This window comes from Oncorhynchus keta, chromosome 2 (assembly GCF_023373465.1).
Source record: "Oncorhynchus keta strain PuntledgeMale-10-30-2019 chromosome 2, Oket_V2, whole genome shotgun sequence".
Lineage (NCBI taxonomy): Eukaryota > Metazoa > Chordata > Actinopteri > Salmoniformes > Salmonidae > Oncorhynchus > Oncorhynchus keta.
Window position 1 is genome coordinate 39,293,822 of NC_068422.1, and position 15,577 is coordinate 39,309,398.

A 15,577-nucleotide genomic window follows, 5' to 3' on the forward strand; every position below is an offset into this window, starting at 1 on the left:
ACACGACCTCAACCCAATTGACATGGTTTGGGATGAGTTGGACTGCAGAGTGAAATAAAAGCAGCCAAAAAGTGCTCAGACTATGTGAGAACTCCTTCAAGACTGTTGGAAAATCATTACAGGTGAAGCTGGTTGAGAGAATGCCAAGAGTGTGCAACACTGTCATTAAGGCAAAGGGAGGCTACTTTGAATAATCAAAATATATTTTGATTTGTTTAACACTTTTTTGGTTACTACATGATTCCATGTTTGTTATTTCATAGTTTTGATGTCTTTACTATAATTCTAAAATGTAGAAAATAGTCAAAATAAAGAAAAACCCTTGAATGAGTAGGTGTGTCTAAAGTTTTGACTGGTACTGTATATTTACACAAGTTTTACACTTTTTTTGTTGTTGACCAATTGTGACCTAATCGGCCAGCCATCACTGAAACTATATCCTGTTTCAACCATCCATATGATCTTTCCTATGTAGGCTACAATAAGGAGAACACACTATTCTCTGGAGTTTACTAGCCTACATTTGGCACATTAGTAACTGTATATGGCCTGTAACAAACTGCACAGCATGCTATTTCCACTTTGTCATGTGGTAAATCAAGGCCATGTTCGAAAATTCCCCCAAACAAAGACCTAGAAAAACGGTTGATTGGAAACAAAGGGTCTCCTTATAATGGTATATTTGACACAGCAGTATTCTCCCTCGCTTGCCTTTTGTTTGTTTTTATTTTTTTTGGCTTGGTCATCATTGGCAGAGCGTTTGTAACGTCAGCCACAAAGGCTAACAAACTCTGGAAGGTCCCACGCGTGAGGCTTGCGTGGGAACAGGCCAGCGTGAGATTTGTGGGGGTCTATTTCGCAGGCGCCCAGGGCCAGGCAACCTTTAGTCTAGAATGAGACAGCCGAGGGTGAGCACCTGAGTTTTCACACACTAAAGGTGCCGCAGGGAAGAACGCACTCCGGGGATAACATCAACCGAGGCAGCGGGATAGCGACAACAACCACCATGTACAAGACCAGTTACCGGCGCGAGGTGCGCAAGGAGAAGTATGAGCGTTCTGATGTCTTCGAAGAGCCCTACGGCCCTGATGCATCCGCAGGCACCTCAGCCATCCAGGGCTGGGAGAGCCTGCAGGAGCTAAACAGCCGCTTCGCCCGCTATATTAATCGGGCACGCGTGCTGGAGCAGCGCAATTCCGTGTTCCGCAAGCAGCTAGAGACGCTGCAGCGGATGGAAGAGGCCAGTGGGCTTGAGGAGGCCTTTACTGAACAGATTGGCCTGAACCGGAGGCGCATCTGCGAGCTCTCTGCCGACCGTGCCAAACTTGAGCGCCAGCTGAAGGACGCATGCCGCATGCTGGACGAGTTCACCAACAAGTAAGTATGTGCTTGCTTATGAAAGTGTTAGTGCGTGTGTTTGTGTGTGCGTCAGTAGGGATATGTGTTTTTTTTAAACTGATGTGTGGATCAGAGAGAAGGAAAGTGTGTATGGGCCACTCTCTGTTCATGCACAGACAGGATTTAGATGAATGCTGCACAGGTGGTTGTGTTCTGAAAAAAGGGAATCAACAGCCATTGCAAGTGCTCTCAATGAGAGCCAGGTTGATTAAGGGCAATGACGAGTTAATCAATACAGACATTGTAAAGTCAGAATAGCCCTATAGATGAAAATCAATGTGCTCAACACACAAACGTGTTCAAATTAAAGATCAATAAAAGGTAGGTCACACATCATTGTGGAATTCCTGAATGTATGTTTTGTGATTTGTGTTTTGTCCTCCATAGATACAGAAATGAGTGTGAGTATCAAGAACAGCTGCGGGGTACATTGGAACAACTCAACAGGGTATGTGTGTTTGGCACAAAAAAAATATGTATTATATAATCTGTCTGGTTAATAATCTACAAGCTTTGTCCAGGGTGTCAGAATCATAATTAAATTGTGTAACTGCATCCCTGGTAGGACTTTTTGGTCTGAGAGACAAAGCTTATGAGATCAGGACAATACAGTGAGTGTGGTGATGTAACTGAATTAAAATAGCTTCTATTGATCTTAGAGGCTTTGGATTTAATGGAGGAATGTACTAGTGAAGAAAAAGGCTTTGTGTGGTGTTCAGTTCAACAATATCAGCATTGTCATACTGTTTGAGGCTTTATGAGAATTGGAGTCGATATATGGACCTATTGACTTCTCTTTCTTCTCTCCTTTTCTTCCATCTTCATCTCTTCCCTTCTCTCGTTTTTTTCTCTTCTTCTCTCCTCGCCACTCATCCTTTTCCCCTTTATTCTCCTTTCCTAGGAGGCTGACCATAACCTGCTCAGGAACCTGGAGTTTCAGATCCAGACTCAGTTCCTTCAGGATGACATCGACTCCACCAAAGACAGACACAGAAAGGTAAGAGGTGTACAGCATACAGTGCATTCGGAAAGTATTCAGACCACTTGACTTTGTCCACATTTTGTTATGTTACAGCCTTATTCTAAAATTGATATTTAAAAAAAAAAACTAATCAATCTGCACCCAATACCCCATAATGACAAAGCAAAAACCATTTTTTGGAAATGTTTGGAAATATATAAAAAATAAGAAAATGCTAAATCACATTTACATAAGTATTCAGAACCTTTACGCAGTACTTTGTTGAAGCACCTTTGGCAGCGATTACAGGCTTGAGTCTTCTTGGGTATGACGCTACAAGCTTAACACACCTGTATTTGGAGAGTTTCTCCCATTCTTCTCTGCAGATCCTCTCAAGCGCTATCACGTTAGATGGGGAGCGTCGCTGCACAGCTTTTTTCAGGTCTCTCCAGTGATGTTTGATCGAGTTCAAGTTTGGGCTCTGGCTTGGCCACTCAAGGACATTTAAAGACTTGTCCCGAAGCCACTCCTGGGTGGTCTTGGCTGTCTGCTTAGGATTGTTGTCCTGTTGAAAGGGGAACCTTCACTCCAGATGTGACGCTTGGCATTCAGGCCAAAGAGTTTATTTGTGGTTTCATCAGACCAGAGAATATTGTTTCTCATGGTCTGAGAATCTTTAGGTGCCTTTTGGCAAACTACAAGCCGGCTGTCATTTGCTTTTTACGGAGAAGTGTCTTTCTTCTGGCCACTCTACCATAAAGGCCTGATTGGTGGAGTGCTGCAGAGATTGTTGTCATTCTGGAAGGTTCTCCCATCTCCACAGAAGAACGCTGGAGCCCTGTCAGAGTGAACATCAGGTTCTTGGTCATCTCTCTGATCAAGGTCCTTCTCCCCTGATTGTTCAGTTTGGCCGGGTGGTCAGCTCTAGGAAGAGACTTGGTGGTTCCAAACTTCTTCCATTTAAGAATGATAATGGAGGCCACTGTGTTCTTGGGGACCTTCAATGCTGCAGAACTGTTTTTGTACCCTTCCCCAGATATGTGCCTCAACACAATCCTCTCGGAGTTCTACGGACAATTCCTTCGGTCTCATGGCTGTTTTGGCCCTGACATGCACTGTGAACTGTAGGACCTTATATAGACAGGTGTGTGTCTTTACAAATCATGCCCAATCAATTGATTTGACCACAGCTGGACTCCAATCAAGTTGCAGGAACATCTCAAAGATGATCAATGGAAACAGGATGAAATTGAATTCCTTTAGAATAAGGCTGTAACGTAATAAAATGTAGAAAAAGTCAAGGGGTCTGAATACTTTCCGAATGCACTGTACAAATCACCTGCAATCTATTACAAACTCATTCTGCCTTTATACTGTACATTTATACGTTTCCATCAGATTTATTGCAAATGATACAGATACAGTGTGCATAGCATCCCGTATTACAACTTACAAATGTAGGATCTTAATTTGACCAATTCTGTCACTGGTAAAATAATAGGGTGGGTGATTAGAGTACAAAGATATTGTGTACTATACTTGCAACCTTGTTAAATACACCCACCCTATATGACATTTCTCATTATTTTCCTCAGAGTTGTGTGCGCTGTGTATGTGGAGTCCAAGGTCTAATCATTTCTTGGGAAATTTCTCCTCCCCCCGTAGAACCTGTCAGAGATCCAGACCTACGTGAATATCCTGCACCAGATCAACCAGACGATACACCTGGTGCCAAATATGGCTGTGGGCACCTCTGAGGTAAGGTCTCCCCCTGTCACATGCATTTGTCTGTTTCCAGGGGAACCAGCTGAGTCAGACCAGAGGTGTCAGACCAGATAACAATAGGGCCTTGAAATCAGCTACGTGTGCAGAACTTTGTGGATAACCGTGTGTCCATGACTGGAAAATGTGTTGTGATGCTTTCGAATGTGTTCCAATGTGTTGAGGTGTACTGAGCTTTCTGTGAAGTGTGACTGCATTTTATAATAAGCTTCTGTGTGTTATGACAGGTAATCCCAGCTCACGTTGTGTCTCAGCAGAAAGATGCAGTCAGTTAGTCTGTAAGCTGCTTGCTTGTCTGTCTTTGAAGTTGCAAGTAAATATAATATATATATATATATATATATATATATATATATATATGCCATTTAGCATTTAATATAACAGGCCTGTCTTGCCTCTGTGTGATCAGTGTGTATTATAACTGGTATGTCCTCCCTCTGTGTGAAGGAGCAGGAGAAGCAGCTGGCCCAGAGGAGAGTTCCAGCCCTGCAGAGTCAGCTGGAGGAGTATAAGAGCGCCCTCTGTCAGCTCCAAGCACAGAAGCAGCATCTGCAGTACGAGGTAGGTCCCTGTCTCTGTCACTATGACAATTTAGGAAGCATCTCAAGCTCAATTGTTTGAAATTGTCCCACTCCAAATCAAACCATAAGCCCTACCCCCCTATGCATATTAGTGAGGAAGGGAGATGAGGTAGCCGCTTTACTTGAGGTAGAAAGTTGAGATGTACCCATTGAGTACAGTACATACTGTAAATTGGTTGTAGTTTCAAAGGGGTGCCAGTAGGTGCCAGTCATCACCTTCAGATTAGTGAGTAAAGGTGATAAAAGCTACAGAGAAGTAGGAAAATACAGGTGTATTTCTTAGAAAACTAATATTAGTAAAAAAAATAAGACAAACATCAAAGTCCATGTTTATTTTCTCAAAAGTTGTGAATCAATTGAATAATATTTTAGATGAACATCCCTTCAAATGAGTTTCATTCTGTCCCTACATATTTTTTCTACCTCAGCTTTACTCTGCAATTATGCTTTTCACTTTGTTCATTTTCTGTAGCTTGTACCTCATAGCTGTCTGTGTTCCCTAGAAAAAAATGTTTTCAAATTGTGTTCTATAACTGAAATACGTTTTATTTTAAAATGTTTGAATATAATTGTTGCAAGAAATCTGAATATTTTACCTAATGTTTTTCTCCATATATTCCTCTAAAGACTCAATTCCATTTTCAATCCGAGATAGGTTGCCATGAAATATTCAATATGTGGGTTGAACACCTTTGCAGTACTACAGCTGTCACCACAACATCCTCAAAGAGTACAGTAGTCATGAGTTTCTCTTGACAAAAGTTCTGATTTATTCTGTCTTTGTATAGCCAGGCACCTGGAACATGAGGTAGCTCAGTGACCACAGTAATCCACCAACTGAAGTTCAGTCATATTCAGATCCATGAAGGACAAAGATTGCATAAATAAATGCCATTTAGCAGACAATTTTACGTATGGGTGGTCCCAGGAATCGAACACACTACCTTGGCAATACAAGTCCATACTATCCCAACTGAGCTACAAAGGACCACACAAATACATAATCTGAATTAGGCAAGAAATGTTTGTTCACCCAACTCTGATATACAAGGTATGCTTTGGTTTAGTTTCCCTGGCAGTGGGTGGCACTGTTACCAAATGCTATTAATCAAACTAATGATATTTAATGAACTTTGGTGACCTTCACAATCAATTGTAGAGACTTTCGGATGATCTGGACATTACTTGAATGGGATTTGTGCCACAAATGCTAAAACGTTAGCATTTGGAAACAGTGCCAGAGAAACCTAACCAATGCATGGAGTGCTGTCACATCTTGAACATAGATGCTTTAGAGGGTAAGGACACCAATATGACATTTTGTAATTTGGGTGAACTATCCCTTTAAGTTTGGTTGTCATTAGCTTAACTCTTAATGGAAATATGAAATGCATTCAGTTTCTTTTAAAGAAGCAGTTTACAGTATCTCTCCGTCCATCCGTCTGCCTGTCTGTGTCAGACGTCAGTGTTGGAGAGTTCCATCATGAGCACCCAGGAGGGCTATGACGATGAGATCCAGCTGTACAACGAGCAGATTGAGTCTCTGAGGAAGGACATCGAGGAAGCCGAGAGATCCCTGGACAAATACACAAATGAGTGCCGCCACCTGGCCATGTACCAGACCTCACTGGAGAATGAGCTGGAGAGGTACAAAAGGATCATCGAGAACGAGGACAACAGGTAATTTTCTAACCACAACACACAGTGACCAGTGTCCTGCTGCTACTGGATATAGGCAGCACTTCAACGTGTTGGCTCTTGGAAAACCAGTAGTAGACTATACTGTATCAGACACATGGCGGCAATTTGAGATATTATATTTGTGTGTTTTCGACCTCAGATTTGTTTGATAATGGTTGAATATCTCTTCAGTGTTATTTATTTTTTATGTACTATTTAATTCCCTTTAATATTGCCAAATCTTTCTTTTGTTTACTGTATTAACATGTTTTCTTTTCAGTCTCTCAATGCAAAAATCTAAAAGTATACTGCACAAAAATATAAACACTCCCATGTTTCATGAGCTGAAATAAAAGATCCTAGAAATGTTCCATATGCACAGAAAGCGTATTTCTCTCAGATTTTGCGCACAAATGTGTTTACATCCCTGTCAATTGTAATTTCTCCATTGCAAAACTAATCCATCCACCTGACAGGTGTGGCATATCAAGAAGCTGATTAAACAGCATGATAATTACACAGGTGCATTTTGTGCTGGGGACAATAAAAGGCCACTCTAAAATGTGCAGTTTTGTCACACAACACAATGCCACAGATGTGTCAAGTTTTGGCATGCTGACTACAGGACTGTCCACCAGATCGGTTGCCAAATAATTAAATGTTAATTTCTCTACCAGTAGCCACCTCCAACTTTGTTTTAGAGAATTTGGCAGTACGTCCAACAGGGCTCACAACCACAGACCACATGTAACAACGCCAGCCCAGGACCTTCATATACGGTTTCTCCACCTGTGGGATCGTCTGAGACTTGCCACCCAGACAGCTGAAACTGTGGTTTTACACAACTAAATAATTTCTGCACAAACTGTCAGAAACCTTCTCAGGGAAGCACATCTGCATTGTAGTCCTCACCAGGGTCTTGACCTGACTGCAGTTTTGCGTCGTAACTGACTTCAGTGAGCAAATGCTCACCTTTGATGTCCTCTGGCACGCTGGAGAAGTGTGCTCTTCATGGACGAATCCCGGTTTCAACTGTACCAGGCAGATGACAGACAGCATGTATAACGTTGTGTGAGCGAGCGGTTTGCTGATGTTAATGTTGTTAATGTTGGCGGTGGGGTTATGGTTTTGGCACTCATAAGCGAACACAATTGCATTTTATCCATGGCAATTTGAATGCACAGAGATACAATGATGAGATCCTGAGGCCCATTGTCGTGCCATTCATTCGCCCTCATGTTTCAGCATGGTAAAGCATGGCCCCATGTTGCAAGGATCTGTACATAATTCCTGGAAGGTGAAAATGTCACATTTCTTCCATGGCCTGAATACTCAACAGACATGTCACCCATTGAGTATGTTTGGGATGCTCTGGATCGATGTATACGACAGCATGTTCCAGTTCCCACCAATATCTAGCAAGTTCGCACAGCGATTGAAGATGAGTTCGACAACATTCCACAGGCCACAATTAACAGCCTGATCAACTCTATGCGAAGGAGATGTGTCGCATTGCATGATCAACGCCCCTACCTTTTTTTTAAGGTACTTGTGACCAACAGATGCATACACTACATATGCAAAAGTATATGGATTCAGTTATTTCAGCCACACCCGTTGCTGACAGGTGTAGAACATCGAGCACACCGCCATGCAATCTCCATAGACAAACATTGGCAGTAGAATGGCCTTACTGAAGAGCACAGATGTTCAACGTGGCACCGTCATAAGATGCCACCTTTCCAACAAGTCAGTTCGTCAAATTTCTGCCCTGCAAGAGCTGCACCAGTCAACTGTACATGCTGTTATTGTGAAGTGGAAACACCTAGGAGCAACAGTGGCTCAGCCGCGAAAAGGTAGGCCACAAGCTCACAGAACGGGACCGCCGAGTGCTGAAGCGGGTAGCGCCTAAAAGTCGCCTGTCCTCGGTTGCAACACTCATTACTGAGTTTGAATCTGGCTCTGGAAACAACGTCAGCAAAATAACTGTTTGTCAGGAGCCTCATGAAATGGCTTTGCATGGCCGAGCAGCCGCACACAAGCCTAAGATCCCTATGCGTAATGCCAAGCGTCGGCTGGAGTTGTGTAAAGCTTGCTGCCATTGGACTCTGAAGCAGTGGAAACGTATTCTCTGAAGTGATGAATCATGCTTCACCATCTGGCAGTCCGACTGATGAATCTGGGTTTGGCGGATGCCAGGAGAACGCTACCTGCCCCAATGCATAGTGCAAACTGTAAAGTATGGTGGAAGAGGAATAATGGTCTGGGGCTGTTTTTAATGATTTGGGGCAGGGCCCTTACTTCCATTGAAGGGACATCTTAACACTACAGCATACAATGACATTCTAGATGATTCTGTGCTTCCAACTTTGTAGCAACAGTTTGGGGAAGGCCCTTTCCTGTTTCAGCATGACAATGCCCTGTGCACAAAGCGAAGTTCATACAGAAATGGTTTGTCGAGATTGGTTTGGAAGAACTTGACTGGTCTGCACATAGCCCTGACTTCAACCCTTTGGGATCCATTTTTTATTTAACTAGGCAAGTCAGTTAAGAACAAATTCTTATTTACAATGACAGCTGAGTAACAGTGGGTTAACTGCCTTGTTCAGGGGCAGAACAACAGATTTTTACCTTGTTAGCTCGGGGATTCGAGCTTCTGGTTACTTACTACCTTCTGATTACTAGTCCAATGCTCTAACCACTAGGCTACCTGTCACCCCATAATAATAATACAAATAATAGTAGTAATGTGTATTCTAAGATAAATTCATTAGTCTTTTTTTAAATTACACTGAACAAAAAATAAGAATGTGACATTCAACAATTTCAAATATTTTACTGGGTTACAGATCATATAAGGAAATCGGTCAATCGAAATAAATTCATTTGGCCCTAATCTATAGATTTCACCACTGGGAATACAGATACACCGATGTACATGACCAAAGTATGTGGACACCTGCTCGTCAAACATCTCATTCCAAAATCATGGGCATTAATATAGAGTTGCTCCCCCTATAACAAACCTCCACTCTTCTGTGAAGGCTTTCCACTAGATGTTGGAACATTGCTGCAGGGAGTTGCTTCCATTCAGCCACAAGAGCATTAGTGAGGTCAGGCACCGATGTTGGGCAATCAGACCTGTATCGCAGTCAGCTTTCAATTTGGGCGTTTCCGAGCAGCGCAGCGGTCTAATGCACTGCATCTCAGTGCTGGAGGATTCACTACAGACCCTGGTTCGATTGGGAGCCCCATAGGGTGGCGCGCAATTGGCCCAGCGGCGTGCGGGTTAGGGTTTGGCCGGGGTAGGCCATCATTGTAAAGAAGAATTTGTTCTTAACTGACTAGCCTAGTAAAATAAAAGGTTCAATAAAACATTTGTATAATGTTTATTACTAACACATAAAAATACACTATCACTTGCTGTGGTGGTAACTAACATTTCTTCATCATTCTCTTCCACAGGTTGAATTCAGCGATAATTGGGACTCCCATTACCTTGTTCACCACCAATTACCGCTACACCCACACACCCACTGTGTCGAGCAGGGGCAGAGGTGAGGACATGCCATGTCTCATTCCACAGCTGCTTCACACAGATAGTCTCCATACATACAGAGCAGACACATAACACCCCGTCGTCATCATTGGCTATAACCACACTAGCTAGAACCCTAATGTATACAGCCACACAGTGATGTGTATCCTACCCACTCAGATACAAAGACCATAGAACAGAAAGCACAATGGATCCTCCTGGGGTCTATTCATGGCAGATAAGGATGATCATGGTCCCATAGGGGTACTATCCTCCTTGGATAATGTATTTAGAATGTGAGCGTATTGTGTTGTTTTGTTGTCTCCAGACATCACGCAAGCCATCCAGGACATCACCAGTGTCAAGCCTCGCCAGAAGAACTTGAACAAGAAGGTCCTGAAGAAGAAGGAGATCAGCCCCAAAGATGTGATGGACAGTGGCCAGGAGGAGAGAGTCGGTGGAGCCGAACACATGGAGGACGAGAAGCGAGGGGTGGCAGGGGAGGAAGGCGAGGTGAAGAGGGAGGAGCAGAGGTCCCTGTACACGCCCCAGGATGTGCCAGACGGGGCTCAGATCAGCAAAGCCTTCGACACGCTTTGTAACATTGTCAGGGATCGAATGAGGAAGTACAAGAAGCCAGAGCCAATTGCTGACTTTTACACCAAGGGGCGCTATGTGCTGGTGACAGGCGATGGCAGCTACCCCCACCCTCACTTCTACACCTCCAGCCCCTCCGCCGGACACGTCTTTGTCACCATCCGCAATGGCATGGTCTCCCCTTATGACCCATTCGGGCCTTACACCCCCTCCCCCAACCCTCCTCAGCCCATGCCACCCCCTGGTCCCCTTACCCCCACCCAGCCCTCTGACGGAGAGGGGGGGAAAGGAGACGATAAGGGAGGAAAAGGTGGTGGGAAGGGGAAATCTAGGGGCGGAGACCCCGAGCCTAGGCCGAAGAACCCTACTCCCCCCCCACAGCCCAACCCTGCCCCCAAAGGCCCCAGCAATCCCTCCGGACCCAAGGGGGGTAAAGACGACAGTCACCGCAGGGGCCCTCCTCCCATGCCCTCCCCCCGTGGCGCTAGCAGCATGCCCCCTGACTCCATGAGCTACGAGAAGGTGGAGATGGTGGAGTCAGTGGAAAGGTTCTCCAATGACCGCAAGACCAAGGGCTATGAGGAGACAGCCATGGTGGTGGAGACCATGATCGAGAAGACCAGCAAAAAGAAGAACTGAGTCTGAGATAAGGTCGACCTTTGCCAAAATATCTCACAAGTTTTGCCTCACCTTATGCCAATAAGAACAAACACTGAGCCATTGTGTGACTCTGCTGAAGACACATTCTAAAGACATTGTTCCCACCCTATATGAAACCAACCTTAAAGAGAGTTCTTCCTGATACTGCTCCTCTATTCGCTCACGCTTTCTGGCTTTGCGTTCAGCAAGTGTTAGCTGGTTCCATAATGCTGCTATTGTCGTTTTCTACCTACGCCGTAACCTTACACATTTAATGTCTGAAAACAAGAAGTACGAACATCAAAACTACAAGCCCCCTTGTCATCTCAACCCCCAAAGTAGAGTAAACATGGCTTGATGTGTGAAAAAACCTCTAACATTTTTATAAATTGATGACATGCTACTGCCCTCATGGATGTTTGCCACCCTTCCAAACCAAAGCTGCCCCCAAACCCAAGAGCTCATTTGTTCAATTGGATGCCATCGACTGCCCTCAACACAGACTTTCTGTGTATAAAATTGCTTTAATAATAAAAAAGAATCAAGCTTTAAAAGCGTAAAGCTCTACTGTCTCTGTGTTTGGACATTAGCACCACTCTTATGACACACTCATAGCTTTGTTCCATTACAAATGAATGCCCCGATACTTCATATCATCTCATTTCAATCCATTGAAATGTGCCAAAGAGATATTAAATTATTCATATTATATTCTTTGAATAATAACAGCGGATGTTTCAGATTTTTACTTTTCGTATGAAGTTAAAGCATTATTGACTTACTTTATAATGATGGTAGAGGTGATGGATGCCTAGTTTTTAACTGATCACCCTGTTTGACTTGCATACTGGAGGTATATTAATTGTGTCATAGTGAGGAAACTAGACTGAGCTAGTGCAGTGTTTAGTAAACATTGGGTGTCTCTCAGCACGGAGTGATAGGTGCAGTTACTGAAGGAGAGTCATCCATTTTTCATTGAGATGAACTGGAGGAGCAGACAGCGACCTCTTAACTCTGCACAATCCACTTTCCCTTAGAGGGACAGACAAGAGAGAGAGAGAAAGAGAGAGCCAGAAAACGTGTGTGTGTGTGTGTGTGTGTGACAGAATAACAAAAGTAAGAGCTACAGAGAGTGGCAGAAGACGATGCTGTTTTATACTGTATTCCCGGTCCGGATCTCACACCCAGTGTGTGATGTAAATGTCCCTGTGCTTTGTGCTCTTGAGTGAACAGATAAGTGCTTCCCATTACAGCATAGACTTCAATTGTCTGGCATTGAACATTGACTTACCTTAGAAAGTGAAATTGGAATACAGAGCCACCTATCTTCCAGTTCCTATCTTTCTCTTCCTCATTCAAATGACAAGACATTTCTGCTACCTTGCATGTGCATTGCAGAGTGGTGCAAATCACTGAGGTGCTTTAACAAACAGCTGAATAGATTTATTATAGTATACGCAAAGGTTATTCTGCAATATGCTTTGAGGACCACAGGCTGCAAAATAAATCACACGATCCTTGTCTTGTTTATATAGAAACAGTTGCTCGTCACAAGAATAGAAACGGACGGAAGTATCACTCCTCTGTTTGCAAGATATTAAACTTTAAGTAGAATGACACTGAAAATAATTTACAGGCACAAACTGTACAACAGTTGGTTCACCAGAGGTGGAGGTGTGGGGGAAAGCAAGAACACCATATAGTGGGATGCATTATGTTTATATACATTTTTGTCATGTGTAAAAAATAAAAAAAAGACCGAAAGCCAGATAAGATCTTTTTGTTTTCTCTATAGAACAGATTACTTTAAGGTTACACTTTTATCATCATCATCGGATTACAAGAAACATTCATTGGAAGTAGATGGCTAATATAAACACAGAAAAACTAAAAGCAGAGAAAAAGGTGAAAGAAAGAAAATGAGAGAGGAGAGAAAGGGAGTCGGGAGAGAAGGTGTGAGAGAGGGCAAGATAAAGCGAGAAGGGGCAGAGAAAGTGAGAGAAGTGGAAAGTGTGAGAAAGAAAGAGAGGAGAAGTGAGAGAAAGATAGGAGAGAAGTAGAGAGCGAGACCGGCCCGGCATGCAGACCTGACCAGACGGTGTTTAGTTAGCTACGTCAGCTAGTTTTTACTCAGCAGACTTTTCAGACTCCTCTCCACTGCCTCGTCCAGCTCTTCCTCCAGCTCCTCCTTTTTTGACATGGCTAGTTTGGACTGGTAGTCGCGCACTATCTGGTCTATGTAAGGGGCACTTTGTGTTCCATGGAGCATGAGGGTCCACTCCTTCAGGGCCCCTCTCTGTGGCTGGTCTCCCTGGAAGCCCACCTCCAGGACCCAGGTCCCGCGGGGGTCCTCTCCCCAGGTGTGTGTGGTCATAAAGGGCCACTTGTCAAAGCCCACCTTGGCGTCGTCGTCCCGGGGCCGGCTGCTCAGCAGGATGGACTTGGTGCCCATGGGGGAGGTCATGTTGATGTTGAGGTCGCCACGGCGACTACCATTGACTGTGACCACAGCCTGAACGTGCTCCAGGTAGCGGACAAAGTTGTCCTTCCCCTGGCAGGAGTCAGTGGAGATGGTCAGGATCAGCTTGCCACCCGATTGGATCTTACTGAAGGGAAAGATGGGAGGGGGGATTAGGAAGGTGAAGGCAAAAGAAGAGTCAAGTGTGACAAAGGAACAAAAGGTGATAAAGGGAGGATAATGAAAAGGGACAACAGGGGGAGAGAGATGGACAGAGGGATGGAGAAGACTTGAAAGGGAGACAGAAGATGAAAGGTGGGAAAGGAAGGGTCAGAGAATGACAAAAATACAGGGAGATGGAGAAAGGAAAACATGACAGAAAGATATAGAGAAACGGGAATACAAAAATGTATTAAGGAAGAGAGATTTGAGAGAGGAAGAAACAGAAGGACAGAGAGAGAGAAATAATAACATAATCAGTATTCTGGTTAGCTCCTTGAGACCACAGGTGTCCCCTGTATCTAATTAAATCTGAGATTCAGCCTGCGGGTGTGGAGTATTTACCATAGCCCAGTCTGTCTAGACCTCTGCACTCACAGCTCCTTCTATTACCTGACCTACTTAGCATGGACCCAGCAGACCTGACTGAGCACTAGTGCTGCCTCAAATCCTGCTCCCCCACAGAAACCCAACAACTATAGAAACCATGCTTGGTTTGCCATGAAATTATTCTAGGAAACCGAAGTGGGCTTTTGGTTAGGCTTAGACTAGAAAATGTTACCTACCCCTATCTTAGCTGGCATTCATTATTGGAGAATGAGATTCACTTGATAAATAAAAATAAAGCATTTCATCATCATAAAATATGCAATTGTATTAACTTTTTCCTGCAAAATAAATATTTTTCCGTTGTAAAAACCTTTTCCGACAGTGAATATGATGATCACGGTGTTAATTTCATGCATGTCTCTCCTTTGAAACAGTTTCTTGATGTGAGGTGGCATAATTTCTCACATTTTTATTTTCTCTGGTGTGATGAATCACACTTTACCATGTGGCAGTCCGATGGACGAATCTGGCTTTGGCAGACTCCAGGAGAATTTTACCTGCCCCAAAGCATAGTGCCAACTCTAAAGTTTGGTGGAGGGAAATATTAACGCTACAGCATGCAATGACATTGAAGACAATTCTGTGCTTCCAACATTGTCGCAACAGTTTGGGGAAGGTACTTTCCCGTTTCAGTATGACAATTGCCCAGTGCACAAAGCGAGGTCCATACAAAAATGGTTTGGCGAGAATTGTTTGGAAGAACTTGCCTGGCCTGCACAGAGCCCTGACATCAACCCCATCAAGCACCTTTGGGATGAATTGGAAAGCTGACTGTGAGCCAGGCCTAATTGCCCCTCATCAGTGCTCAGCGTAGTAAGTTGGTGGTCTGTTGATATCCCTCTAGTGGTGTATCTATGCTGCAATAGTCTATGGCGGGGGGACTAGGGTCAGTCTGTTATATTTGGTGTAATTATCCTATTCTTTCTGGTGTCCTGTGTGAATTTAAGTATGATCCCCCTCCAGTTTCAATCTCTCTCTCTCTCTCTCTCTCTCTCTCTCTCTCTCTCTCTCTCTCTCTCTCTAAGCCAACTGACATTTACACCTGAGGTACTGACATGGTACGCCCTCTACAACCACTGTGATTATTATTTGACCCTGCTGGTCATCTATGAACGTTTGAACATCTTGAAGCAGGCAGGTGTGAGTGCATCTGTATGCACAGTGAGGCGAAGACTTTTGGAGGATGGCCTGGTGTCAAGAAGGGCAGCAAAGAAGCCACTATAAATATCAGGGACAGATGGATATTCTGCAAAAGGTATAGGGATTGGACTGCTGAGGACTGGGGTAAAGTGATTTTCTCTGATGAATCCCCTTTCTGATTGTTTGGGGCATCC

At 43.9% G+C, this 15,577-nt stretch overlaps 2 protein-coding genes across 3 annotated transcripts in view; one reads left to right on the plus strand and one right to left on the minus strand.

Annotated features, from left to right (window-relative positions):
- Positions 1–485: 485 nt before the first annotated feature.
- On the plus strand, positions 486–11,730 carry LOC118400231 (filensin-like). Of its 2 annotated transcripts, none has more exons than XM_035796884.2 (8): positions 486–1,377; positions 1,786–1,846; positions 2,300–2,395; positions 4,025–4,117; positions 4,589–4,702; positions 6,182–6,402; positions 9,868–9,959; positions 10,269–11,730. In XM_035796884.2, exons 1-8 carry the CDS (start codon positions 1,007–1,009, stop codon positions 11,174–11,176), a joined length of 1,956 nt encoding a protein of 651 aa, XP_035652777.1. In that variant the 5' UTR covers positions 486–1,006; the 3' UTR covers positions 11,177–11,730. The 2 variants fall into 2 exon arrangements, with proteins under 2 accessions (XP_035652777.1, XP_035652787.1); XM_035796894.2 differs by having other exon boundaries at positions 4,595–4,702.
- Positions 11,731–12,604: 874 nt separating this feature from the next.
- LOC118400241 (neuroendocrine convertase 2-like) overlaps positions 12,605–15,577 on the minus strand; it is a 67,234-nt gene continuing 64,261 nt past the window's right edge. The window contains exon 12 of the mRNA XM_035796905.2: positions 12,605–13,782. Within this exon, the coding sequence (XP_035652798.2) occupies positions 13,296–13,782 (487 nt within the window). The 3' untranslated portion in view covers positions 12,605–13,295. The remainder of the gene's footprint in view (positions 13,783–15,577) is intronic.